At 48.2% G+C, this 27,927-nt stretch overlaps 1 protein-coding gene and 1 long non-coding RNA gene across 4 annotated transcripts; one reads left to right on the top strand and one right to left on the bottom strand.

Annotated features, from left to right (window-relative positions):
• The first annotated feature begins 601 nt into the window (after positions 1-601).
• Positions 602-1,347, top strand: LOC117183743 (uncharacterized). The gene is made up of 2 exons (XR_004468894.1): positions 602-710; positions 768-1,347. It is a non-coding gene; the product is annotated as an uncharacterized lncRNA (long non-coding RNA).
• On the bottom strand, positions 1,082-27,672 carry arr (low-density lipoprotein receptor-related protein 6). Of its 3 annotated transcripts, none has more exons than XM_015184419.2 (7): positions 27,589-27,672; positions 26,377-26,685; positions 3,970-6,989; positions 3,737-3,894; positions 3,409-3,678; positions 2,716-3,343; positions 1,082-2,647 (listed from the first exon to the last, which is right to left on the bottom strand). In XM_015184419.2, the coding sequence occupies exons 2-7, from the start codon at positions 26,561-26,563 to the stop codon at positions 1,847-1,849; spliced, it is 5,064 nt and encodes a 1,687-aa protein (XP_015039905.1). In that variant the 5' UTR covers positions 26,564-26,685; positions 27,589-27,672; the 3' UTR covers positions 1,082-1,846. The 3 variants fall into 3 exon arrangements, with proteins under 3 accessions (XP_015039905.1, XP_015039904.1, XP_001360952.2); XM_015184418.2 differs by having other exon boundaries at positions 27,510-27,669; XM_001360915.4 differs by having other exon boundaries at positions 27,415-27,669.
• Positions 27,673-27,927: the final 255 nt, after the last annotated feature.

Here is a 27,927-nt window from a genome sequence, read left to right on the forward strand (position 1 = left end):
AATTTGTTGTATCTGTAAGTACTCACTCACACATCGCAAGTGGAAAACCATAATGACAATTATTATAATATAAAGTCGTATATGTAAACCGGCACACCTCAACGCCCGCATACGACTACAGTCTGGAAAGTCTGGATGTCAGCTTGACCCGACAAATTCTTCAAAATATATCCTGGATAAAGAGTTTGGCTTAATGGTAAATGTGAAACAATAAATAGGAGGTTCTCAAATACTTTTGCAAAGAAAAGAAGAGAGAAAAAAGAAAGACATGGGTATATCGACTCGGCTATTGATGCTGATCAAGAATATATATACTTTATGGGGTCGGAAACGCTCCCTTCTGGGTGTTACGCACACGCACACTTCCACCACAAATCTAGTTTAGCCTATACTCTTCGAGTAGCTAAAAGAATATTGTATAAAATACATAATCTGATCAACAAACCCTGGCTACCCGCAATAAAATTTAGGTTACAGTCAATAGAACGGATTCAAGGTCAGTAACGAATTAAGATCATAATATTGTCAATATAACAATTAATAAAATCACAGAAAAGAAAAGAACCGTTACCTACTGTTTAAGGATATGGATAAGTCGGAATACAGTTTCCGAACAGAGGAGGCGGACCTCATGTGGCAATTCTTTATGAGATGTGCCAAGGGGCGGCTTTTACCTTCCACCTTTAGACAAACGACAACAGTCGGAAATGGTATGCTTGATCCTCGCTTTTCCTCTACATATCGTCTAAGGGTGGATTTCCAAGCAGGCATTGATCACAGACTGCGATGCCGAAGATCATCTCCTGATATCATCCTTCAAGCATTAGGAAACGCAAGAGCTCAAAAGAGGATTTTAGATTTAGTTAAAAAGACGAAAGTTTACATTTAAAAATATTGTTTGTTGTATATTCTTTTGTTACACTTAACTTTCGCTAAAATTACCTATAAATATGATATTTATTGTTGTTTAATTATTGATTAAAAAATACACACAAGTCGTATGAATAACTGGCTATTCATTTGTTTTATCTACGAATAAGTCATAGACGATATATAGGATAAACAATAAAACACACACTACTGAGGCACTTTTTGGTGTTTATAACGATTAAGAAGACATTTCATTTCGTTCATTACATTTGTAGTTGCGCACTTGTCCTTCCGCTGTTGCTTACCTCCACGAAAGTATCAACTATTTACACTTGCCAACTAAATATTAAAGTAAGTCTCCAAGTGGTAAATGCTTTCGGATCATCGGTTCAAATTGTTTGTAGATACGATGACGGTTTTTGTGAAATTTCTGGTTTTGTTTTTCGTTTGTTCTCAGAAAATTTGGCACTCGGAATTTTAAAATTTGTTATCTTATCAAATACTGTACTCGTATCGTATCGTATATGTATCGTATCGTATCTAGGATCTATGGCTAATAGCTAATAATTGCATTTCGCTTACAAAAATGTATTGCAGTCTATTGTTGGCGCGTATCTTTATGATGCATTGTACTGCAATCTATTTCGGTATCTGGCAAAATGAAACTTAACGAGATCGAGAAGGTCCTCCTCAGGCATTTACACCGCCCCGGCCGGCTCGGGGGACGGGACGGCACAGGACGGTGGGAGCTCTTTAAACTAAGATTAAAAATAGTTAAAGCCTTAAATGACCAAATGATAAACACATACATATTTACAAAAAAACACCTTACAGAAAGTAGAATTGTGAAAATTAAGTTAAATTAAATTACAGATTAAAACACTCCTCCTCCCATCCTCCATCCATCCGTACGTATAATGATATGCTACTCCATTTCCGTTCCATCGCAATCCATTTAAATGTAAATCTCAAAACGTTACGTAAAACCTCGACTGGGTGACTGTACAGGCGATGGAGGCGGCGGCAGTGGAGAGAAGTACGTGGAGCTCCTCGACGACGGCGATGGCGGACAGGAGGACTCTGGTACGATGCGCACATCGCTGTGGTAGTGCGAGCGCGGCGTTGGCGGCGGCGGATATGGCTCGCTGTCGTATCCGTACTGCAGGCAGGCGGCAGTCGAGCTAGACGAGTGCTTGGTGGCTCCGCCGTTGCTGTTATTGCTATTCGATTTGCTCGTGTAATTGGAGTCGGACTCGTCGCAGATGTCCGTGGAGCAGGGCGTGGGCGGTGGCGGCTGATTGATGATCTTGTAGTGCCTGTACGGGCGCCGCGACCGGGTGGCCGGCGAGGGCGGTGGATTGATGGGATACGCCACCATGCTACTGCCATTCGTGGTGGAGCTGGAGGCCCCCGTGATGTGATTGCGGTCATACGAGTTCATGCTGTTCCGCGAGTTGAGCGTCGACATGCGCACCGCATCCGCCACGGAGGCAATCTTGGACACGCGCTGCGACTTGCTGAGCGTCGAGGGCGACAACGGATCCGAGGCCTGGTCGTCCTTTGGCTCTGTGCGGCTCTTGCCGATGCGAGTGCGGCAAAACTGCAGCAGATAGACAATCGAGAATATAGTTATCATGGTGGCCCCGATCAGTATCATGAATGCCCGCTTGTCCGAGGCGGGGGCCATGCGACGCTGCAGGCAAATGTCGGGCGACTCGTCCGCTCCATCGGCACAGTTCTCCCAGCCATCGCAGAGCAGGGCGGCCGATATGCAAAGCTGTGGAAAGGTGGGGCAGCATATAGTTAGCTTGAGAAGTTAGCCAGGCATCGTATCTTTCCACTCACCTTGTTGATGGGACACTGGAACTCCCCTGGCCGCTTGCAGCAGTCGGCCTCATCGTGGCCGTTGTCACAGTTGGTGGTACCATCGCAGACCAGGGCCTTGTCGATGCACTCGCCGGACTGGCAGCTGAACTGATCCGCCCGGCAGGTGGGACAGCCCACCTCGTCCGACTTGTCCGGGCAGTCCTTTTGGCCGTCACAGCGCCAGGAGGCGGGTATGCAGTCCTTGTTCATGTCACTGTTGCCCGCCACTGGGGCCGCGCACGTGAAATGGTCTGGCCCACAGGCCGGATATGCGCCGCAGTTCTCCTTGTCCTCCAGCAGCATCAGATGCTTGGGGCACGAGCAGACGTCGCGCGTGCTGCGCGCCACACCCTCCCCGCTGGCTATGCAGATGTGGGAGCACTTGGTGCGACTGTGCAGACACGTGTGATTGCGCAGCACCTTCGCATCCGGTGTCCACACGGCCCGGATGTCGGTGATCTGCGGCAGACGCTGCAGCTCCGCGGAACGACGCTCGCCGTTGACAGTGATCCGCTCCACGCCGGTCTTGTCGTCCAGCCAGTACACAAATCCCCCCAAGGCGGCAATGTTGATCACCTGCGAGATGTGCATGGAAACGAGGGTTTTCCTGCGGAGAGGGAACACATGGGGATTACACGTGTGTCCAGAGGGTCGCCACATTCGAAGGCTTACTTGTTCTTTCCATTGATGTCTATCACATCGATTCGCTTGCCATGGGCGTAGTAGATCATATCGGACTGCTGGTCCAGGGCCAGCGCCGTGACTCCTTCCAGCTTGTAGGCCAGCTCCACGCGCTCATTGCCATCGACGCGGGCCCGAATGATGGCCTGATGGCTGCCGACATCTGTCCAGAAGAGCAGGCGCTTCATGGCGTGCACGGCAATGTTGCGAGGCTTCTCCGAGTCCCCGGTATCGATGACGCCGACGGATTCGCCCAGGAAGCTGAAAGAGGCAACGTTTTATGAACACAATTGTGGGATTTGGAGGGGGAGAGATTCACCTGGTCACGTTGATGCTGTTGGAGTAGGAGCAGGTCCAGAAGAGCAGCCGCCCAATGATGTCGATGGCAATGTCGAACGGCTGGCCGGAGTTGGCCAAGAGGCTCACCTTTGTGCCATTTGCCAGAGAGCGCTTGATGCTGTGACTCCTGCCTTCGATCTGGGGGAAGTAAAAGAAGCATTAGGGATACAGGGGGATACCGGGCTGCTAATCTCCTCTGCTGATCCTCCTTACCCAGTAAATGTAATGCGAGATCGGATCATAGTCCACGGCTCGGATATTCTTGCCGGACACCGGCAGCGGCACATTCGGGCAGTCTGTCGTGTTCGGCAGCAGTCGGCCGAAGCTGTTCCTCTGGCTGAAGATGATGTAGTTCTTGGGCGGGATGCAGGAGACCCCGTCCTTGGCCAGCTGGTAGTGGGTGGGGCAGGCACAGGTCATGCCCCGTCTGCCGGGCTGGGCCAGGCACAGGTGGGAGCAGCCCCCGTTGTTGATCTTGCACGCATTGGCCCCCACCTGTCGCTTGTCGTTGAACACCAGCAGCGAGGTGATGTACGTCATGCCCGAGTGGACGAGACTGCGGTTCTCGCCCGTCGTCTTGTGCACCCGCTCAATGTCGCCGGTGTTCCAGTCGCTCCAGTAGACGTAGTCCTGGTACAGGGAAACCGCGTACGGCTCGTCGGTGTCGCTGCCCACCAGTATCTGGCGCTTCTTGCCATCCCAGTCGGCGCTCTCTATCTTCGCGGGCCGCGACTGGGTGGCCCAGTAGAGGCGTCTCGTCTCCTGGTCGAATGTGAGCCCCGCCGCATGGTTGGCTCCCGCCACGATGGTTTGCAGCTCGGATCCGTCCATCGTGGCACGCCGTATGGAGTCCGAGGGCGACTCTGTCCAGTACATGTAGCCGCGACGCGGCTCGAGGACCAGGGACCTGGGCTCCTCCACACCCTTCCACAAGAGCACGCGCCGACTGCTGCCATCCAGGCGGGCGACCTCGATGCGTCGGGCCTCCGCATCGGACCAGTAGATGTTGCTGCCCAGCCAGTCGACGGCGATGCCGTCGGGCCCAATCAGCCCCGAGTCCACGATCCGCTGCACGTAGGAGCCGTTGAGGAAGGCCCGGAAGATGCACTTGGTCTTCTGGTCCGTCCAGTAGATGCGCCGCTCCGCCACCGACACGTCCAGGGCGTGCGCGTCGCGCACATCCTTGAAGGGTATCCGCTCGTCGTTGTGGTTGCCCTCGTTGTACTCGATCGAGATGCGGCCAATGTGCTCCTGGCGCGAGAACAGCAGGAAGGCGGCGGGCACCACGCAGGTCCGCTTGTCGTTGGCCAGCTCGTAGTCGATGGCACAGCGACAGACGTAGTCACGGGGCCGGTTCAGGCAGAGGTGCGAGCAGCCCCCGTTCCCCACGGCACACGCATTCTGTCCCCTCACCTCCCGCAGGCGGGTCACCTTGAGGCCCATAAGGTCGGGATACTGGTCCACGACCACTATCCGATTGTTGCCCGTGATCTTGTGGGCCCGGTCGATGGAGCGCCGCTGCCAGTCCGTCCAGTACAGGTAGTCGTCCAGGATGCTCAGCCCGAACAGGTGCTTCAGGTTGTCGCTGATCACCACGCGCCGGTCGGAGCCGTCCATGTTGGCCACCTCGATCTTGTCGGTCTTGCCGTCGCACCAGTAGATCGTCTTGGCCACGATGTCCAGGGCGATGCCGTTCGGCCAGCCCAGATTCTCGGAGACGAGCACCACCCGCTCGGAGCCATCGAGGGAGGCCCGTTCCACCTTCGGCTTGCGCTCGTTCCAGTCGCTCCAGAACATCCAGCCCAGCGAGGGGGCCACGGCAATGGCTCGCGGTTCCTCCAGGTGCTCGTAGATGAGCACCTTGCGGGCCGTGCCGTCCAGGCGGCACACCTCGATGCGGTCCGTCACCGTGTCCGTCCAGTAGAGGTTGCGGGCCAGCCAGTCGAGTGCCAGGCCGTCGGGATGGCGCACCTCGGAGGTGACAAAGTCGGTCACAGCCGTGCCGTCTGCCCGCGCCCGCCTGATCGTGTAGGCCTCGACGTCCGACCAGTAGATGTGCTCCTCCACGGGGTCGTAGTCGATGGCAATCGCATACTTGACCCTGCCCAGGGGCAGCGGGAAGATCGTGTAGTCCGGCGAGTCCAGGGAGATCTTGCTGATCTGCGTCCGCTGCACAATGAACAGCATCTCCTGGGAGCCGTTGGCGCAGCTGTTCCCGCTGACCAGCTTGACGCCCGTCGGGCAGGCGCAGCTGTAGCCCTGCGGATTGGTGGCCAGCAGGCACAGGTGCGAGCAGTTGCCGTTGTTGTGGGCACAGGGGTTGTCCTCGTACGGCTGGAGCGACGCGTCCCAGGCGCGCACCGAGTTCGGGGCCTTGGGCGTGTCGATCAGCTCCTTCAGCTCGCGCGTCTGCAGGTCGAGGGCGTTCAGGGAGCCCCGCTGCCAGTCCGTCCAGTACAGGCGGTTGTCGAAGTACGTAAGGCTGAAGGGGTACTTCAGGTTGTTGACTATCGTCCGGCGGTTGCTGCCGTCCAGCTTCATCACGTCGATGAACCGATTGTTGCCGTCCGTCCAGTAGATGAGGTCGCTTTTGAGGTCCACGGCCAGGCCGTTCGGCCAGAACACGTTGTCCTTCACGAGGGTCATGCGCGACAGGGGGTCCCCGTCCATGCTGGCCCGCTCGATCTTCGGGTACTCGCCCCAGTCCGTCCAGATGAGCAGCCGCTTGCCGGGCACCACGGCCACGGCCCGCGGCTGGTCCAGCTCCGTCCAGAACAGTACCTTCTGGTACTTGCCGTCCAGAGAGGCCACCTCGATGCGGTTCTTCTCGCCGTCCGTCCAGTAGATCTTGTCCGTATACCAGTCGATGGCCAGGCCCTCGGGCTTGTCCAGCCCCGTCGATATCACAGTTTGCTTCGGCGCCTTCGACAGCGGCAGCAGCGCGGAGGCGTTCGTCTGCGCGCACTCGATGATCTCCCGGCCGCAATCCGTCCAGCAGACCAGATTCTTAGCATAGTAAAAGTCAATGGCCATGGCCTCGGCCAGATCCCTCACCAGCACGTCGATCTGCGGTCCCCCCGTCGGCCGGGTTATGTTCGCCACCTGTATATCGTGCCTCGTCGTGAACAGCAGCGTCGCTGGCGTGTTGATGAATGCATTCGAGGACGAGGACAACGACGACGACGACGATGACGATGAGCTGGACACCAGCGACGAGGAGATGGGTCCATGCACTGCAAGTAGACAAGGGAGAACAAATATGAAATGGGTTTAGTCAGCAGCAATGACGAAGCCCGCCTGTGTTTGCACTCGTGGGGGCGAGCCCCCAGCTGCAGCTGCCTGCACGTGGGTTGGGGCGTGGAACAAATTGCGAATTTCTAGCACCGAAGCGGGAATTACCCTCATAGATTGCACCTTCTGATGCCCTGAGATAAAGAACAAACGCCACAAAGTGGCATTACTGCGTCTTGCGTTAGGCAAACAGCTGATTTCTGCGATCAGCTGTGCTTGGGTGCAGGCCGATAGATGTAGGCGATAGTTGAGCTTGGTAGTCGAGCGACAGCCACTACGGCATTACGTTCACGCAATCGACTCTGGCAGTGATCACACAGTTCGCGTGCAGAAAAGCCAGAATTTCAATGGATTTCCAAGACAATTGTTGAGCTTTTCCGCTTTTCCGATTTGACCCAAAACGGGAGGAAGGCGAGACTTGGTGGAGAACACCCAGTCAGTCGGGAAGGAAGGCTGGCTGGCTGTCAGGAGGCACGGCACTCGTGTGCCCCCTCAAGGGTGGGAATTGCTTGCTTGGGTGCCAGTTCAGATGCCGTCAAGCGTGAATGCTTGCTGTGCCCCCACCGCCCCCCAAGCAGGATTAATGTGCCAAGTGGGACACACGTATATTACAATCGAATATAGGAATGAAAATAACATCGTATCATTGCGGGAATCCCTACTACTTTGAGGTTACACAACCACAAATCGATAAATCCACAAATATGCACTGTAATCCCCGATCTCCAGAGCGATGATGATGCTGGCACTTTTCTTAAATCCTTGCATTTCATTCACTTTTTGTACGCTCCCTCCCCAGACTGGAGGCAGTGAAGCGTCGAGGAATCAACCAACATCATTACCAACATCCACACACAGAACAGACAGAGCAGACAAGGCAGACAGACTCCTCCATCCAGATGGAGTCGAGTACCGCGGCAGCAGTCCCCCGCACTCGAGACGGAGACGGATATAGAGATGGAATGGAGACTGCTCTGCTCTGCTCTGCTCCTCATTCAAACTTGGGAAAATATTTTAATTATTAATGTATAAAGCACGGGGGTTGGATGGAGGGTGGGGGTGGATACGGGGATACGGCTACGGATGCGCATGTGAATAGTGCTGCCGACGATTGGCATCTCAGCTCTGCTGTGGTTTGTGGCAAAATGGCATAATTCGGATGACCGAGTCGGCAATTTTAACGCCGCCGCACAGGTCGGTTACGGATCCTGAACCTGGAGAAACAGGAGCAGGAGCAGGAGCAGGAGTAGGAGCAAGAACAACAGTTAAATGCTAAATGAGTGCAAGTGCTGTTATTGTTGGGCAACAGAAATGGGCGGGGGAACGGAATAGAATGGGATTCGGAATGGGGAAACTTTGGCTTATCCGGCGGGAGGTGGGTGGCGGGTGGCGGCCGGGGCCAGTGGCCACTGGCAGTGGCAGTGGCAGGATGTTGCCACTCTGCTGCCTCTAACCAACACTGGCAGCACTTGAGCACGACTGGCGCTGCGAGTGGTGGAATTATGGCCAGCTACAGTGTGGAGTGGAGGTGGCGGCTGTCTCCGCTCTACGTTGCACTAGTTGCAACGGAAGTTGCAGCTATTTAAATGTGTCCGAGGGCTGGGGGCAGGCCGTAGTCAGCCATCCGTGGGGTATGCTCCTGCTCCTGCTCCTGCTCCAGCCTTCTTTTCCTGTCGCTCTAGTTGTTGTTGTTCACTTTTCGTATTCGTATTCGTATTCGTCCATCCGTTGTTATTTTTTTCTTCTTGTTGGCAAGGACAGAGTGCGGTTAGAATTTCGTGTGTGTGGGTGGGTGTGGCTTCACTGTCATAAAAAACAGAGTTCTTCCACACTGGCACATAAATTTTGATCGAAATATATCCTTCCATTCGGTCTCACAAGCGAAACAAATTACATGTCCGATGCATGATTGCCACACATTGATGTGGCATTTGAATCTGGCTGGCAACAGGGGCACACTGGAAGCAGTGCTCATGGAATGAAATGCTTTTTTATAGACCTACTTTTACACAATAATTCTAAGCCCCATTGCAACCATTCCTACATTGATGCTCGGTCCCACGAAACCAGAAACAAAATACATGTCGTGGGCATGACTGTTTCGCACAGTGTGCTCCAGAAGTTCGCTGCTTCCCACGCGCCATAATTAATTTCGCTCATGAATAATTTTTCATTAAATGTGTGGAAGCAGGCAGCAGTGCCGGACGGGGGCTAAAGTTACGCTGAAAATAGCCGCATTGAAAGGAGCAAATGTTCCTTACATTTTCCCTGTCATTCCCCTCCTTACCCGTTTCCTTCACGTTTTCAGAAGAGTACGAATACGAGCATGTTGCATGCCAGTGCCATTCATAATCCAATTGAAAAATAAATGTACAAACGGATGAGAGAGAGAGAGAGAGAGAGACAGAGCACGGAGTGGCTTCCGCCTGGAGGCAAAAAGGCATGAAAGAACTGAACTTGAATTGTGGCAAATGCAGAGGCAACCCTCAGCCATCGTCCGTTAAGGATGCCCAGGGCGAGGAGTCTCCTCCAGCTGAGTGTTCAATCATTTCTGCTCGAGGAATGCTTTCTATCAATTAGTCGCACCTCCACGACACTTCCACGGCACACCATCAGCATCAACATCATCATCATCATCATCCACATCGTAAAAAGAGGAAACAATGACAGGAGAGTGGCCAAATGCAATTCCCGCCCAGTAAATGAAGTTAGCAAGCAGCCAGCCAGCCATGGCCACCCGATGGGTGCGGAGAGCTGTCTCTCCCGTGCTAAAAGTTTCCATTAGGTTCCCATTTCACACACACACTCGCCGGGGGAAGAGCAGCAGCTCTTTCGTACACTTTTGTAATTACAAGACACTGGCTTCCTGGGCTCCCTGGGCTTCCTGGGCTCCCTGGGCTCCGGTCTAAAGTTTCAGCAATCTCAGGTTCTACTCGTAGCAGCCGCAAAACTTATTCATTGCTTCGTCAATCGTCAATCAGGCGTTGACATGCAAGTTCCGCCCTAATGCAGAGACAGCAGGCCAGGTTCGAATCTAACAAGAGTAGAAAAGGGAGAGGGAGAGGGAGCTGGAGCTACACTACACACCAAAAAAAAGAAGAAGAACAAACCCAAAACCAAAGCCCAACGAAAGAAAGCAATTTTGTGAAAATGTTGGTGGTTTCTGTTCTGTATTCTTTTTCTTTTACCATACAACACGAAGGAAACATGAGAACAACATAACAAGGCACACGAGAAAATAAAAGGGAAAAGATAAAAATGCAAAGATACAAAAGGTAGTTCCAGTCTCGGTCTTAGTCAAGGGATCCCAGCCAGGCAGCCAGCCAGCCATCCAGGCAGCCAGGCATCCAACCAGCAGCTTCAGCTTCTCGTTCACTCATTTAAATTATCAACACGAAGAGGGAAGCGAATGAATGCTGCATGTTCTGGCAGCGACCAAAAGGCACCTCCACACAGAAGGCGGCCCGAGAAGGCAGGTGGAAGGTGGAGCTCCAGCAGTGGAGAGACTCTGGCGAATCCACTTAACTTCAAGTTAACACATATGCTTGGTTGCCTGCCCTGTCTGCCTGCCTTGGTTGCCTGCCCTCCTGCCTGCGTAAGATAGTAATAATCATCCCAATGATGATCAGCAACCAAGTTTGTTTTCTCTCTGTGTCGTGCATTCGTGATGCTTTTTTGCGTTGCTGTTCCTTTTCAAGTTTTACCAAATTGTTAATGGTTATCAAAGGAGGGCAAGGGGAGGAACGGGGGCAAGGGGAGGCCTTCCGCGGAAATTTCTGTTTTGGTTGAATCCGAAAGAATCCACCAAGGCGGCTAACGATGCTCCATATCAGCGATGACGCCCGACTCAATACATGTCGTGTACATGACTGCACGTTGAGAGAGAGGAAGGCCTTGCGTAGCCACTGCAAATTGATAATAAACAGATCTGATCCAGATCCTGATCCAGATCCAGATCCAGATCCTAGCGTTCCAGGACGCTCCCCACATATCTAGTCTACCGGCTGTTGTGCCAGCCCTGGTTGGGGCTCTGCCCAACCCTGGCAGAGCTTTAATTTAAAACCGAAATCAGTGAAACGAAAATGTTCACACACCTACTTTAAAATGTAATCGCCGCGTGCTGTTGATGGAGCGGATGAGGATGAGGATGGAAAATGTTGGTGGTGGAGGTGTAGGGGGTACGGGTACCCCTGTCTGCTCAACCGATATGACAACTGGCCATTAACGTTAAAATAAATACGCTACACGCCTGGCCCGGGCCCTGCCCCTGCCCCAGCCCCAGCCCCAGCCCCAGCCCCGATGGAGCCGATGGAGACGGCCCAGAGAGACCATAATGATTATGTTGCTGACAGCAAAGAGCCGGACGGAGCAGAGTGGAGCCAACGCTGATGGCAAGCGATGGAGCGTTGAATAAGAAAAATCAACAAACCACAAATCGGGAGGGAGACGACGAGCATCGGAGACGGATGTGGATGTGGATGTAGATGTTGTGGATGTGTTGTTGTGTGGATGCGGGCAAAAATGCAAAATAATCTCTCTGTGGCGCAGACCAAAATGGAAATCAACGTGTTCGTGTTGCTTGGCTTGTCCTGGGCATGAAAAATAGTGAGTAGCAACTAGCGTTTCGAATTTTGATGGCATGTCTGGGGCCTGGGCGCTGGGGGGACCCGGGCTTGCGTTCGTCTCGTATCAACACATCGGAGAGAGAGCGGACAACACCGTTCACTGAAAACATTTAAAGCGTTAAACATAAACATGAAAGAGGCGTCTGATTGGTTATGCGACATCCAGAGACTCCAGGCTCACAAAACATTAAGAAAATGGCTTCAAAATTGGCTTTGCTGTACACTTTTTGTGTGTGTGGGCACACTTAAGTGCAGAGTGTGACCACCCCGCCACCCAGAGAAAATTACATTAAATTACAACAGTGCTGTAAAATGATAAAAGGTCCGGTGCAGCAGCATCAAGAATTTTGACCATCGCAAGACGTTATTATTTGGAAATTTATGCCAAAACCAGGAAATGCAGACCGTCAGCCCTCGTCCTGCATCCAGCGCTGGGCCCACTTATCAGGCAAACATCATCAACTCAACAATACCCATACCCTCCAGAGGAGTACCCGAACACTCCTCCCTCGCTCCCTCCCCTCCTCCCGGAGGAACTTGTGCTGCAGCTGTGCCTTGCCCAAAGAGGAAACTGCAATTGGGGGCCCAAAAGGGAAGCACAGAGGCAGAGAGGGGGAGGAGCAGGAGCCAAGCAGGAGCTGGAGGCATTCGTGGGCTGGCGTTTTGTTTCTGTTTTGCCATTGTTTTGGTTCTGCCTCTGCCTCTGCCTCTGCCTTGGTTCATGTTTTATTTAAAATCTTCAACATTTTATTACAATGGGGCGGTGGACGAACGGTCGGACGATTGCGATTCTTGCCATTTGCTTGATGGAACATTTAAATATGCAGATGGATATGGACAAGGCTACAAAAAAAAACCCTCCACGCAGAAATGTGTGCAGAGATCTGGCAACGCAGATGGGCTTTTGGGTTCGGGTCCGGAACCAGCAATCACGACGGAGACGTGCCCGGACCGAAAAAAATAAAGTCATGAACTTTATTTTCTCTCAACTCGTTAGCATCAACACCCATTCCATTCCATTTCGTTCCATTCCCTGCCGCTCCCGTCTCACATCCCATTCCATTCCTTACCGCTCCCGTCTCACATCCCATTCCATCCCATTCCCTGCCGCTCCCGTCCCACATCCCATTCCATTCCACTCCGCCCGCCCGCTCGCTCCTCCTCTCACTCTCTCTCACCACTGGGAACCCCTCTCGACGAAACGACATTAACTCGCACAGCATGCAATTTGCACGTTCGGAAAGACTTGCCAAAACTCCACTCGTTCACGCTTTGAGGGAACGATGGGGCGACGGACTGAGGGGGGGACAAAGACAACGTTGGAGGGATATGCTACAGGGATTCAGCAGCAGCAACAGCAACGAAAAGCATTCCCTAAATTGGTGCCACACAGAGCCCTGGACCAGAGAGCGTTGTGGTGGAGGAATCGTGCCAAAACTGTTGAAAATGTTGCACAAACGATTGGGTTTGTTATCTTTTGCAAAAGGAAAACGTGCTGTGGCCCCCAACAGAAGAGAAAACAGGAGAAGGAAACACACACAGACAACACGGAAAAGGCGCAGACATGCAGCAAACTCTGCCCCAAAGATGCTGACGGCCGAGATGCCGAATGCAATTCCGAAGAGTCAAAGTCTACGTTCCCCATTCCCATTCCGCTCCATCTATCACACCCGCCGCATCTCTGTTCCCCATTCCGCTGTTCTGGTGGGAGGCGTTTTTCGAAAATATTTCTTCAGCTCATTGGTATCCCGCCTCCAGGGCCTTCAAATCGAGTGGGCTATCGAGCCAGGCTCCTCTCAACGAGCTTCTCAGAGAGATCTCTCGAGATGCTCGACAGCATTGGAAACGACAGTGGCCTAAAAGCAAATCGTCGTCGTTAGCCATCCATCCCATCCATTCCTGTGCTCCCTGCAGACAGTACTCTCTAGTGGGTGGGGGGTGAGGTGTGGAGAGGTCACTGCTGCTGTTGTTGTCATTGGCTGTCGGAGGGGGGGAGGCCCCCAAAGACATTTGCATCAATTTCAAGTCAAAGGCAGAGGCGCGCAATTTATTCAATGACTTCGAACCGAATAAATGGATATTCGAGAGTGCTTATTATGGTTTTATTGAATGGCTTATTATTGGCCTAAAGCCCAGAGCCTAAATCCAGATTCTGTTATTGAAACCTGGAACGGTTCTTTCGTTCTGCTCTCTGAATCGTCCCGTACATACGGGTGTGTCCCTCAATTAATCTTCAACGGAAACCCGTCCCGAATGGAGCCCAGTCTTCAACAGGCATTGTCTGAGCCTCGACTCTGTTTTATATACGAATCATTAGGTGGGCTGGAAAGCACTGTATGCATTTGTAGTGCTTGCTTAAAGCGCTTACACGTAAGCACTTCCTAATTAAATACTTGTCCCAAATACGTGACCACGGTGGCAAGAATGAAATGCAAACGCAGCAGCAGCAGCAGCAAAAGCAGGATACGTACGAGCCTAGTCAGCGAATAATGTGCTGTGCATCATTATCAGCATTGGAAGCACGGGAGGAACTGGTGGGTGGATGCTCTAGGTGGGGCAGGAGACAGTACCCACATGTCAGCAGGCAGGCAGGCAGCCAGCCAGGCAGGCAGCCAGGCAGGCCTCCAGTGGTTGAGAGGGACGATGTTGCAGTGCGACAGACAAGCACATGACCAGGCTGTGCTCCCCATGGCTGCCGCACTCACTCATAATCAAGCAGAGGTACCTCTGCGCACCTCCACCCCGTATCTTCGCCTGCCACCCCCTGCCCCAACCTGGGGCACGACTGGGGCCGGGCCACCACCATTCATATTATGATAACGATGTGGGTTGGACAGGAGGAGGTGCACCAGCCAGCCAGCCAGCCAGCCAGCCAACCAGCCAACGTTCTTGCACGGAAAATATCGTGTTAATATTTTCTGCAGCTCTCTGCGGCCCCGTTCTCTTCCAGTTGCTCCTCTGGCCAGCTTCCCAGCATCCCAGCATCCGTTAATTTTATGGCAATATGCCTCGTTCTGCCGCTGCCGCTGCCTCTGCCACGACCGAGCATAGTTTTGTAGTAGTTTCCAGCACTCAAGTGTTGCCCATCTAGATTGCAGGGCCTGGGCCTGCCCCTGCCCCTGCCCCAGCCCCAGCCCCTGGTCCTGCCTGTTCGCTCTGTGAGCCTCACTGGCTTTGAATTACGAGCCAACACACACACAATGCGGGACTGGCAGCGGGGACTGTGACTGCTCGCGGGGCAGGTGGCAGGTGCACGCCAGAAACAGAAACACAACAAAAAAAACTTGTAAATTTAATACGATTTTTTGCACGGCTGCTCGATGCTTTAAATTAATTTGCAGACAGCTGCGGCACGAGCTTATTAAATTTATTATTCGTGGAAGTGCATCGATAACGATACCCCTTTGGATTCCATTTGGAAGAACAACAAAATACATGATCATCAATGCTACTAAATCATCAATTCTTCTAGTTTAAAGGAGGTTTGCTCATATGCCAGATACATAGATACATATTAGGATACAAAAATACAATTAAAGATGTATTTCAATTATATTTTACTCAATTAATTTTTAGGATTGTTGATCATTCATGCAGGCCGAAAATAATGTTTCCGAAAGGTCTAATATACGACACCTTAATTTTGTATTAATTTCCTTGTTCCTTTCTTCTTAATGGAACTCTCTTATCGACTCTCTCGCTCACTCTCACAACAATACAATAGGAAAACGACACGAATAAAGGAGCTACACAGTAGCTGTAAAACTGAGGTCAAAGTGCCCACGTGAAGGTCTTTCTTGGGCAGATATTTCCCTCTCAGCCGCATTCCGACGTACACCAAGGACTACGCTCGAGGATAGCTCTCTTATCACCTGGTTCTTACGATCTATGGAGAATACGTCACGGGCCGAGGCATGGCAGAAAAAAGCTTTCACTGAGAATAAATGTACACAAAATACTTGAACTGAGAATAATCATCATCCGAAACACAGATACGATACATATGTTCATCAAGTCCACCATAGCTAAAAAAAAACAAATACATTACGTCATTAAACCCTGATTTCCATATAGTCTTGACCCGATATTTTTTTTGCAACTTGATTGAAAGTCAATTCAGTAACTTTGATCTGAAAACCTATTAAAATAGGCGAAATTTCACTTTTTTGGTATTTCATCGGTATTTTTAGTATTTTTATAGTGTTTTCATTTTTATTATCTCCTATAAGAAATGTGATTTTGTATAACAATTTTTCCTCCATGTCTTTCTAAGATATTGAAATATCTAAAAAAAAATCCACTGAAATTTTCCTTATCTCGGTTAATGGTAGATTAAAAAAAAACAGGAACTTTCTGACGTTTCATAACTGAACTAACGCTCAATACTACATACATATAATACCACAAACAATTGTTATATATTGTCTAATCCAGTTCGCAGGGCCAGTTCTGTTTTTTGTAGCTCAAAGTCAGGTCATATTTTGGCTTATATCTTTAAAACTTTACCTTCGATTGTACCCAGTTGTTATTGAACTAGAACTAATTATTTCTTTATTTTTATATTATTATTATATTATTATTAAATTATTATTATATTATTATTGCATTCTTATTATATTATTATTATTATAATATTAATATATTATTTGTTGTTTGTTTATTTTTTCAAAATTTGTCTATTTATTCTTTTGATTAATATTTTGTGGTACGAATGAATGTAACGTAGAGCTGGAATGGAAGTGTGTCTATAACATACACCATTATTGGGAGGCAGCGAATTCTATGTATAATGCAATGCGCACAATTTCAATTAAATTTTATCCGAATTCCATTGCTTTGTTTTTTAATTAAATTAAATTTCTGTCCAACGAAAGCGTGAACATACAAATGTACAAATAAATATTTACAAATATCAATGGGCCATTTTGCGGAGTCTGAGATACAGATACACTGCCTACAGGCAATAAATAAATATGTTAAGTAAATATGTACATATGCAGTTCTGCTGCAGTGGCCCATTATGTAGATTCAATATTGGAATTGTAAAAGGCAATATGTTAATACAAATCGGTTTTTAAGCGGGACAGCAGCGCCAGACAAGTCTCCAAGTGGCCAAGTGGCCAAGTCTGGCTCTGGGGCCAATCCGTCGTGACAGGCATACAAAATGAGGCGCGAATGACAGTTTCAAGGGGAAACGAAGAAGGAGGGACTGTGGACTGGGGACTGGGGACTGGGCAACAAACAAATTGACATTCAATTAGTTACTCGTACTGGCAGCCTCGAGTGGAGGCCCCTTTCAGTACAGATCGATGCCCACTCTTGTCTGGGAAGCTGTCAGAAGCAAAAACATTTGTGCAAAATGAAAAATCTATACATACTCGTACTCGCATGAATAAAGCAGCAACAAAATACGAACGAAACACAACTCGAGTACAAGGGTACACAGGAGTGCACACAGCCGACAGACCGGCAGCCGGGGAGCCGGGGAGCCATTGAGACGACTCCTCTCCTCCACTTGTGGCCATTAGCACCGAGCGGTAGCTGGCGAATTGATTTATATTGAATTATTGAACTGCCAGCCACTACAACATCGCAGGCATTGAAAATATTTGCACACTGATTGAAGGGAATTGAATTGAATTGATTGAAATTTCTACATTTTACAGCATGGAAAAAAGAATACTCGCACAACCGATGTCAAGATTTACTTTTGGTTAATTGCCAAGCAGCCAGCAGCCAGCAGCATCGGCACTTGACTTGTCCCCCCAGCTCCCCAGCCTGTGTCTGTGTCGCCATGTATGGAAATCCGTGTGCCGGACGGAGACCAGTCGCTGTTCGTCGGTCGGTTGGTTGCTTGTAAATTACAGCATAAATTATATCCCGAGACGCTGCTACGCGGAGAGTGTTGTTTAAGTAAATGGACCACAAGAGCAGGCCGAACAGGCAGAGCAAACAGCTCTCCGCTGAAAACAAATCACTTTTGCAATTGGGTCCTGGGTCCCTCCCCGGTTCCCCGGCCACGACAGGACGGTGGAGGGGGAACGGTGCCCACTGCTGCGACGACGATGCGATGTTCAAGTTTTGCAAATTGATTTTTTATTGCCATTTACTTTGGTTGTGGATGGGTTTGGTCCGACTGGGGGAGGGGGAGGGGGATGGGGGGAGGATATTGCCGGGCCAGGCAGGCCATAATTTATAAATCAATTTTAGATTTATGCGCTGGTCCCCAGCAAAGTGCTGGCTAACTAATTGCTCCGTCACCGTGCTGTCGCGCTGACCAACACTGGCAGTCGCATCAGCTGAGGGGGAAAAATAAACATTAGCTCTGGAAAATGTATACTCCAGAAAAAGAAAAGAAAGAAACTAAACTAATTGATACGCTGACCAACACTGACAGCCAAGTGTTGGAAAAAGGGAAAATTAACACTTTTACCCTGAAAAGTCTGCGTAGTTTGAAAAATCTCCATCAATATTATATTAGAAAATTCTCTGATGCATTGACCAACACTGGCAGGAAAGTGTTGTCCCATCAGTTGAGGGGAAAAATAAACAAAAATCTATAGCCTAGAAACAGCTCCATTCAACCGCCGATTTGGAATTAGAAAATGATAATTCAGTATATCAAATTTATGAGCGCCCCGTCAGATTTTGCATGACAAAAGTTTGCCTCGAAACAGTCACAAAAAAAAACTAGCTAGGGGATTACTTTTGAATCTCTTCAAGACTTCAAGAACTCTACTCTATTGTATGGGTACGGGTCGGAGTCGGGATCGGGGCTTGGGCTTGGGCTTCAGCTTTTCACATGCAAATAAATCGGCAACAATGTTCGCATTTAGTTGACAAATTTAGCATTTATAATGGGGTTTCTCTTGGGTTCTCTTGTGTTCGGCTGGTGAAAAGCTTCTTTTGGCTGTCGCATGTTGGCTTTCATTCCATTTTAATTATTATATTCGCTTGTTACGCCCCTACACGCTTTTATTTATACAAATTCTTAACGATTTCTATGCTGCCTTTTGTTTAGGGACAAAGCCACAAAAGCCAGATACAAAACAAACGAGCTTTTGGCCCGTAAAATAGCTTGTTGTGTGGCGGCGGCGACGGCGGCGGTGCCGGTGCTAGTGCCTCGAGGCGTTTGCTGGGCGCAAACAAGGGGGAACCTCTTGGCTCTTGGGTTGAAACCGCGCTGGAACCCCTTCTGGAGGAACCACAGGTAGCGCGAGCGGCGAGAGAGCAAACAAGCTAAACAAACCAGACCCAAAAACAAAAGGAAGGGAATATAGATACACAGATACACACAGAACGAAAGAACCAACAGACAACAAATCCAGTCAACAATTTTTCGAACATTCGTTGGGGCATCGCATCGGATGGCATCTCTTTTGGAGACCGTGGAGTAGGGCAGGAGAGGAGACCTCCACTCGTTGCCGATAAATTTGGCCGTAATCTCGATAATGATTTTGTTTGCATTGTTTGTCCCCGGCTACCCATTTCGGGTTTTGTTTTAAAGATTTTTGTGTGTGCTGTAATGTAATCGGAGCGACTCTCGCCTCTCGCTTGCCACATAATGAAGTCGTTCTCTGGCTGCTAAAAAATATACTTAAATCCCTTTCCCTGGGATTTTTTGGGGATTTTTTTTGTGCCCATGTCCTATGACCGAAGCCATCCGTACGGATCGGATCGTCATAACGAAGTCTGACATTAATGGCGCAAGACAAACGCAACAGGTTATTTACTGTCCAAAGCGTAGAGGCATTTGTATTCAAATGCGATGTCTCTTTGGTGTTTAGTCGCAGACTTGAAATGGCAAAACTTGTTTGTCTTTTTTTGGCTGTGGGGAGTCGCGACTTGACACCTTTCCGTGCATATTAAACAAGGCACGGAGCCCGTAGTCGGAGGTGTCATAAGCGAAATTTATATTGAACCGAAGCAATGCTTAGCCAAAGCTCCGTTCTCAATTAGAGCTGCCAACTCTGTGGCAGACCCACAGTGGGAGTGGGAATGGAAATGGAAACTTGTGGGAGCCGTGCCTCAGCTGCAATCAACTGAAACCGACTGGACGACTGCACTACATCCACACAAGCGGGCTAAATGAGCTGTTTGGACGGGACGCAGGCATGAATGCAAAATTAGCCAAGCGCGCGATTCCATTTACCGTGAAGGTGCATGGGCATGGGCAGGGGCATGAGCAGGGGCAGGGGCAGCGGCCGCTGTGGCAATTCAATTTCAATATGCGGCAAATTATAACAATTGCAGCCCTGGCCCTGGCCCTGGCCAGTGGCCACACGCACCTACTCTGCCCCACCTGGCCACGCCACGCCCCTACAGACGGCAGAGCAGCAGCTGCGGAGCTGGAGGTGCCCCCAGGCACTGGAGTTAAACTGGTTAACAAAATATAAGAGCCAACATTCTTGATCCACTAGGCTCCCCATAGCTCTTAGACTTGGCTGTGTCTCCTTTTGCTTATGGGAAATTTGTACATGAATGTATCCCGAAAGGAGAGCTTTCGATACTTTTGCTGAACAGTGTGATTCCCGTGTGCACCGCAAAAGCTATTACGCATACCAATGGTAATAGGCGGCTCGGTGCGGGCCATGGAAATTGTTGTGGCTCTGGCTGCAAATTGTTGAAAATTACCCAGAGACACCGACAGAAGAAGATGGGCCACATTATTCATATACGATACACATGGCAGACGGGTTATGGCCATGTGTTGCATGTATCTTAACACGTTACAAATAAATGTCATTATTAAGATGCCGATGAGTCGTCATGCCACCAGGGCGACCATCTCAATGGCCTTGTGCGTGTGCGACAGAGATGGAGATAGGAAGGAAGCGCAGGAGAAAGGAACAGGGAAAGGAAGCTGCTGGTAATTCTCTCGTTTGCTGGTAATTAGAATGCACAGGGAGCACGGGGAGCATCAAAAGCGGCAAAATGCAGCATAAGATAGTGATTATATACACAAAAGGGGAAAGGGCACAGCAGGGCAGGGGGAGGGGGGAGGCAAGCGGCCAACAATTTGTATATCAACACATTAATGAAATGAATGATTTCTTGCTGCTTCTTGCTGTTCTTTGTCTTTGTCTGGCTGGTTGTATTGGTTGAAGCGGGACGGCTATATCGTTGGAACAATTACAAATGCGCATATTGAAAAATTTACAGCACACACACACACGAGGCACACACACAGGCAAGCAGAAGAAGTAGAAGCCGCTCCAGCCTACACGATACACAGGGTATACACGAGGGTAGTATGGAACAATCTTCCCCATCGCATCAAAGCCATTAGGAGCTTTAATTATTCATTTTACTTGGGAAATCAATCAAATTAAATTAACAAATCCACTCAAAAAAGATAATAAATACAAATAATAGACCAAATCAATAAAAAAAAGTAGAATAAATAATTACAATTTAAAGAAATAATAAAACAAAAAAACAATTATAAGTGTAAGCATTTCTAAAAATGTAAATGATATTTATTAGATTTAATTCAATAACTGTCGACACACATGAAAATAAATAAAAATCTAGATTTTATTAAGTACCTCTCGATCGCCAATAAAAAGTACATCACTTTTAAGTGTTGAAAAGCTTTAACAGGGTATCAAAAGGCAGTAGCCCACCTTGTAGGTTTTCTGCATCTGTTTACTTGATTTTTGCATTCAATTTTTATATATGTACATTTATGGCCCACAACTCATAAACAATTTACATTGGAATTGGACTGCCGCCTTCGGTCATTAAAATATCTCCCTCACAAACGAACCATAAACGATTTTTACCCACATGAAAATCAGGGATGGATGCTTCAGAGGGTATTTTGAAACAGAGAGAGAGAGAGAGACAGTGAGAAAGAGAGTCTAATAGAGAAAGAACGCAAGGACAGTAAAAAAAAATACTATGACTTTTCAGAATTGAGTAGAATTTGCATAGCAAAAAAAAACATTCGTAAATACAATGCACATTCAATGGGTATCAAATGTTTCGCACCTTAAACAATTTGGGTTGGATATTTGAATTTTTGTTGCTCTTTCCCCCCCAACAGTGTTGGTAAATTCCTGATTTGATTCATCAAAAAAACGATCAATGTGATAAATTAGTTTTTGTGGTTTCTCTTGGGTTATATTTGATGGTGGCTGTTGGCTCTTTGAGGTTTCGACCTATAACTAATGATGCTGATGAATCTCAGATCGTTGAGATACCTCTTCTGATTCGTGGCTTTATTTAGACCCCATCTCATTGCCATTCAGGACGGGCATCCTATAAAATATCAATAAATATGTATTTAAGGAACCCTAATTTATATTCGACAAAAGTTAATTAAAAAGTCAGCAAGGGTGTTCTCTCCCGGACCACAAATCATTCAAAAGTGTCACTTAAATTATATAGACAGAAGACGACGACGACGCTGGTCTCCAGGGATAGCCAGAAAAAGCCAGAGAAAACCCGAAACCGAAATGTGTACGAGCAAAAAATATATCTCGACAAATTAGTATGCACAACAGGTTAAAAATTGACAAACGCCAGTCGAAGGCAGGAAAAAGGGCAGCAAAAGAGCAGCAGAAAATGCCAAAAATAGAAGGCATAAAATAATAAAAGCCATAAATAAAGTTTAAATTGGTTTTGTTTTTTTTTTTTTTAACGGGGAAGGAACTGGCATAAATTATAGGGTCAGTCGGGGCCATGAGGGGTCCGATCCTGCCAACGAGCTGCGAATTAATGTTTCCTCTCAGCAATATTAGATAACGCTCCAGCGAAAGAAACTCGAGACGAAGCCGAGACCCTCCCTCCCCTCCCCCCACCTAACCATATGGCGGGGGTCTTGTGTTTTGGCCAACAAATAAACCTCAGGAGCCAACACGGAACGAAAACACGATAACAGCAAAGGGGGGGGAGGGGTTTTAAATATTTAACCATGGAGTGGCCGAAACTTTTAATACCCTAACAGGTTGATTATCGCCATGTTCTTCGATTTAAAGACATGGAAACATCTACTCAGAGTCCCAAGTACCTCGTCTTCCAGGGTAGGCAACGGGGCAGGGCAGGGCAGTCACAACAATTACACAAAAAAAAAAACAAAGAGCAGTCAAAAAGCCAAAAACAAAAACAAGAAATAAGAGAAAACATTCTTTTCCACGTGTGTGTGTGTGTTTGTGTGTTTGTTTGGCTGATGCTGGGGCCTGGTCTGGCCTGGCCTCTAAATGACCGGCTTGGGCTTCGAAACAAGTCACCGGTGGACGACCTGGTCCCCCAAAAGGGTCTCTTAACGATGTGCATGTTTATGCGCTGCGCTGCGTTGACGTCGCAGCATTGCAGGCAACGCACGAACGCGCAGACATTTAAAGCAGTGGATGAGAACAACAACAACAGCAGCAGCAGCGAGCAGCAGAAACTCCAGCAGGAAGAGAGACAACAACAGCAGCAGCAACGAGAAGAAGAAGAAGGGCGTGGAATGGAGGAGAAGCTGCAAAAGGGAGGGAGAGCTTGTTAGCAGGGGCCTGGGCTGAGATGCTGTTTAGAGATGAGCGATATCGGTGACTCCAACTATTGAAGCAGCACAGCAGTAGCGGTAACAAAACTATCGTCTAAACTGAGAGGCCATCCTCCAACACTAGATACTGTTTACTTTTCCTTCAATGTCTTACTGCTCCAAAATATATTGCTCATCTCTAGCTGCTGGTGTTGTTGTCGAATCCCCTTGTTTTTGTGTCTGTTTCTGTTTCTCGTTCGGTTCGTTAGTTGGCCAACGCCAACGGCTATGTTAAGTGGCTCGCACACTCATACAAACATACATACATACACACCCAAAGAGACACACCCGGGCTGGCAAGGGTAGGGGTGTGTTGCCTGCACTGCACGCCTATAGATATGCAAATTGTATAGAAATTTAATTACTTGCTGACATGTTTTGGGTCTTTAAATTGGCAACTTGTTGGCTAAATTATTGTTATATCGCTGCGCGTTCCTGTTGAGGGCAGCTGTTTGACATTTCAAAAATCGGGTGCCTTATATTGTGGAACCAGCCTGTACCCAAAGTTGAAATACCAAATGGCTGATTGATCTTGCAATGCCTTTGCAGTGCTATGAAATGCAAACCATCTCGATTAATTAAACGTTTAATGCTCCGATATCTCGTTTATAACCAGCGGTAGGGAGTGGGCATGCCTTTTGCCTATCACCAGTTCCCTTTTGCAATTTACATTTGTGGAACACACGTCATTACAAGATTACGATAAATGATAAGAAGGAGAAGGAGAAGCAGAAAAGAGCTGGTCAGACGGGTCTCTCCTTGTTGCTGCTTCTCCTGTTGTTGTTGTTGTTGTTGCTGCCGCATATTTGCATACGGAAACCGCGCTGTGTACGCAACTGTAAACGGGAGCCAATTTGCTTGCAATTCCAATACCGATTACGCACACACACGCACATCGTCTGTAGAAAGCGTAGAGGTCAGTGGCTAGGCCAACAACACGCCCCCATACACAATACACACATCAGAATGCGGTACCGATGTGCATGATGCGGAGGATGCTGCATTGAAACCGAATACATGCGGTGGCATGGAAACACACACCCATACCCATACCCATACCCACACCCACACCCACACCCACCCACACATACAAACATACATGAATGCCGATGCCGATGCCCCATGCAACACAACATTATTGTTTAAATTGCAAAGTGATACTCGGTACATCTGTGCTGTGGGGCACCATGGTGCAATGCGGGGCAGGATTTGGCTTACGGAATCCATCTGGGCCACAGAATGATTAGGTTAGTTAGAGCGAAATCGTGTTTGCGTTGCGTTTGGGGCATGGGCATTTGCTTTGCCCAGTTTGGGGCCTAAATCAATAAATAGTTTAGATTGGAATGTGTTGAAGCCTTTTGATAGTTACCAAAAGTTGCTCCTGTTACCAAAATCTACATTCTTTTTGATGATACTCGTATTTTTGCTGTATTACATGAATGAACGAAGAAATTTAAGATTTCATTTTTACCCCTTTTCAAAGGATGAGATGAATGTCAATGTTCGTTGTGTGTGCGTCTGTGTGTGTGAGTGTGTGTGTCAAGAGTCGAACTGTTCTCCCACACTTGAATGAAATCAAAATCAATGTCAACAACAGTGAAACGCTAGGTCCCCAGGGCAGTGGGAGATGGGTTGGAAAATCCGTCAAAGGCGTTTTTCCTCCTGCTTTGAAGTGCGCCCCTTTTACTAAACTACTTGCTGAACGGGCGCGTACTACGGCGTAGTAAATAGAAGCAAAAGCAAATGGCGAAAACGAGCGAAGGACCGACCGAATCTCTCCCACTCACCATAAAAGCCCACTGAGCCACACACACACACACACACGCGCGCGCGGAACACCAGCAGCAAAAACGTCAGTTGCTGCAAAAAAGGCAAAGGCCTAGGGGGGAAGGGGGCGGCAGTGGAATCATCGTAGGCAAAAACACTTTGTGCGCGCGTCAAAGTGTTAAAGAAAGTAAATCGCAAACACACACACACACACACACACATCCTAAGAGCCAGGGAGGGAAGAGAAAAGAGAGAGAGATGAGAATACAGAGCTCTTTTTTTGGGTGCTGGCTTGTGTACATATTTGATGCGCTTTTTTCAGAAGCAGCAGCAGCAGCTCTCGGCCTCCCCGATCTCCTTCCTCCACATTCCATCTCACTCTCGACTGCTATGCCCGTCGACAGTTTTTTTTATTGCACGTTGCTTGGAGCGCGGTCGGGAGCCAGACACTTGCTTTGCTGGCGCCCCAATGCATGTTGGAGCACTCCGGACTTCGGACTCCGACAACTCCAGTCCGGAGGACCCCGGGCTTATCTTTCAACCAAACACTTCACCGCCCACTCTCAGAGCTTAACGATACTCGTGCCTTTGTCCATTTACCATTTCCATATTAACTTTAGCAACGGGAATGAGGCAACTTGTTCGTTCCTCCTGCTCCTGCTTCTGATATTGCCCCGCCGCCCCACTTGACAAAGTCGCTTTGTGGCCAGCCTTATTATAGACTTCGACGCTGTGCCCGGCAAAGGCCCCCCCAATTTGTATGCTTGGGTCAATGCTTTGTGAATTTGAAATGTACAGGAGCAGGAGCAGAATCAGAAGAAGACTCGGCAATTACCCGGGAGTATACTTGTACTACGAGTATACTATTATAACTACTAAATTATTACTATGCCTCTTTTTGCAGCTCATTAGCGTCCGTCGCATCTGCTCGTAAAAGTGGCAGGCAGGGGCTTGGCTTAGATAGTACGGGGGGGCACTAAATTATGCCCAGTGCAATCAAGTTGAGTGCGTACTACAGGCTAAATAAGTAGTTGTTCTTGTTGTTTATTCATAAAGGCTTCCCGCGCACAGAAATTGTCAGCCAAAGGGCTTTGACAAGAAAAATGAGAGCTTAAGGCAAAGTATAAAGCGGCGAGAGGGTGGAAGGAGGAAGCATAAAAGTGCAGTTTAAACCACACACACAAAGGACACACATACAAAGGTAAACGAAGCGCGCTCGCTTTGAGGGGTGCGAAAGGGATGGCAGGATGTAAATTTGTCACTTTACTCCTTCTGCTTTGGTTATTTTTCCCTGTGTGTGTTAATGAACTTGCGGTGCTCTATGTTCATGCATTTGCCTCCCTCACACTCGTTCCGAATTTAAACAATGCCATCAATAATTATAGAATATAGAAGTAGACATACCATTTTTATACTGCCAAGAATCGGAGACACCGAAGCACATCAGCACAAAGATCACAAAGGGTGGACTCCATCCACCTCCATAGAAACTAGCTCTTGCACATCTTGCCGCTTTCGTTGTATATTTGATTGTAAGTTGGCACAGTTGAGGTTCGATTTGAGTATGCTTTCTGAATGGCTCGCGGGCCATTTTCTTATGGACACAATCTCAGAAATTCCAAGACATTTGGAGTAGAAATAAGCGAAACGAACCGATCGTCTCCACGGGTTTTGTTAGGCACTAATAATCATTATCTATAGCACACAAAAGTACTGCAAGAGAGAGAGAGAGAGCAAGAACAAGAGGGAACAATTTAAGACCAGACCCAGACACATCAAAAAAACTTCAGTCGGGGTATTAATTACACTGTGCAGCAAAACCTGCTGCAACGCTTTTGCACGCGGTAAAGTTTCTATTTCCGATTTGTTTACATGGAAACCTTTATGTAGTACATATGTATATTTGTATTTTTGCGATCTTAAAGATTTCTTTTCTATGGTTTTGTTGCGCAGTGTGATCGCGTTGTTCTTGAGGTTTTTGTGTTTGTGTGCGTCAGTGCTTGGACAAATTGTTGTTGTCGTAAAGTAGCTGAGCGATAAGCAATTGTGCAACTGTGTAGGTGTGTGTTCTGGTTGCTAAATTGAAATATTGTTAATGATAAGCATTGCACTAGTATTAAATACCCTTTTCCTCTTTGACGCAACAAGCCGGCAAATGCAGCAGATTGCAACCCCCAAAGCACTGCCTTTCCTCGCAATGGAAAATTTCACAAAAATCAAAACAACGGACAGACGGACCCGCTAGAAAATAAAGCAACGCAACGCAACGGTTCGGTTAGGGTCGGGGGCGCGGGCACACAACAAAACATCTTTCAAGCAGGCCATAAATTTAGATGCCCGAATCATGTGGAATGTTGTTTGTGTGTGTGCAAGCCTCGAATCACCGCGCTCTTGTTATGTTTTTAGAACCATTTCATGTACATTTAAAAACACAAAACACACCAACTTGCACGCCGCTGCACATTTCCCACAAGGGGGGACGCAACAAACTCAGGTAATTCTCTATCAAAATGTTTTAATTCAACACTTGTGCCTACATCGGCTTGTTTAGCGTGCGCGATTTGGTCCGCGAGTAGCCATTTTGTTGGTACTTTATTTTGTAAATATTTTATTTACTTTTCACGATTTTACACCTTGCGCACCACCGTGTTCATTTTTCGACTGCGTTTGTTGATTTATCAGTGTGACCGCGGACTTATCGATAAATATAGAAATATACCGAAACATACCGCCTCATTTTCAAAATATACCGTAAATGTACTGACAAATTCAAGTTTTATTTTACATATTCCTCGTTTTTGATATTCCGTGGAATATTAGCTAGCTATATAGAACATTTAGCCGCGCCCACATAATTTTATCCGATTCGTGAACCTATTTTCTGCTTGACTGGCCTATTCTAAATACTTGCTTTTACTGGATCTTGTCTAAAAAGAGGTTTTAGCGAAATAGGTC

This window comes from Drosophila pseudoobscura, chromosome 3 (genome assembly GCF_009870125.1).
Source record: "Drosophila pseudoobscura strain MV-25-SWS-2005 chromosome 3, UCI_Dpse_MV25, whole genome shotgun sequence".
Classification (NCBI taxonomy): Eukaryota; Metazoa; Arthropoda; class Insecta; order Diptera; family Drosophilidae; genus Drosophila; species Drosophila pseudoobscura.

What these genes read in the sequence shown, in the direction of transcription:
- arr (XM_015184419.2), bottom strand. Translation starts at nt 26,563, where the DNA reads ATGGCCCGCGAGCCATTCAGAAAGCATACTCAAATCGAACCTCAACTG. An exon ending in AACAGCATCAACGTGACCAG is followed by an intron (nt 3,679 to 3,736) that starts GTGAATCTCTCC and finishes TGCCTCTTTCAG; the next exon opens with CTTCCTGGGCGAATCCGTCG. An exon ending in TCCAGTGTCCCATCAACAAG is followed by an intron (nt 2,648 to 2,715) that starts GTGAGTGGAAAG and finishes ACCTTTCCACAG; the next exon opens with CTTTGCATATCGGCCGCCCT.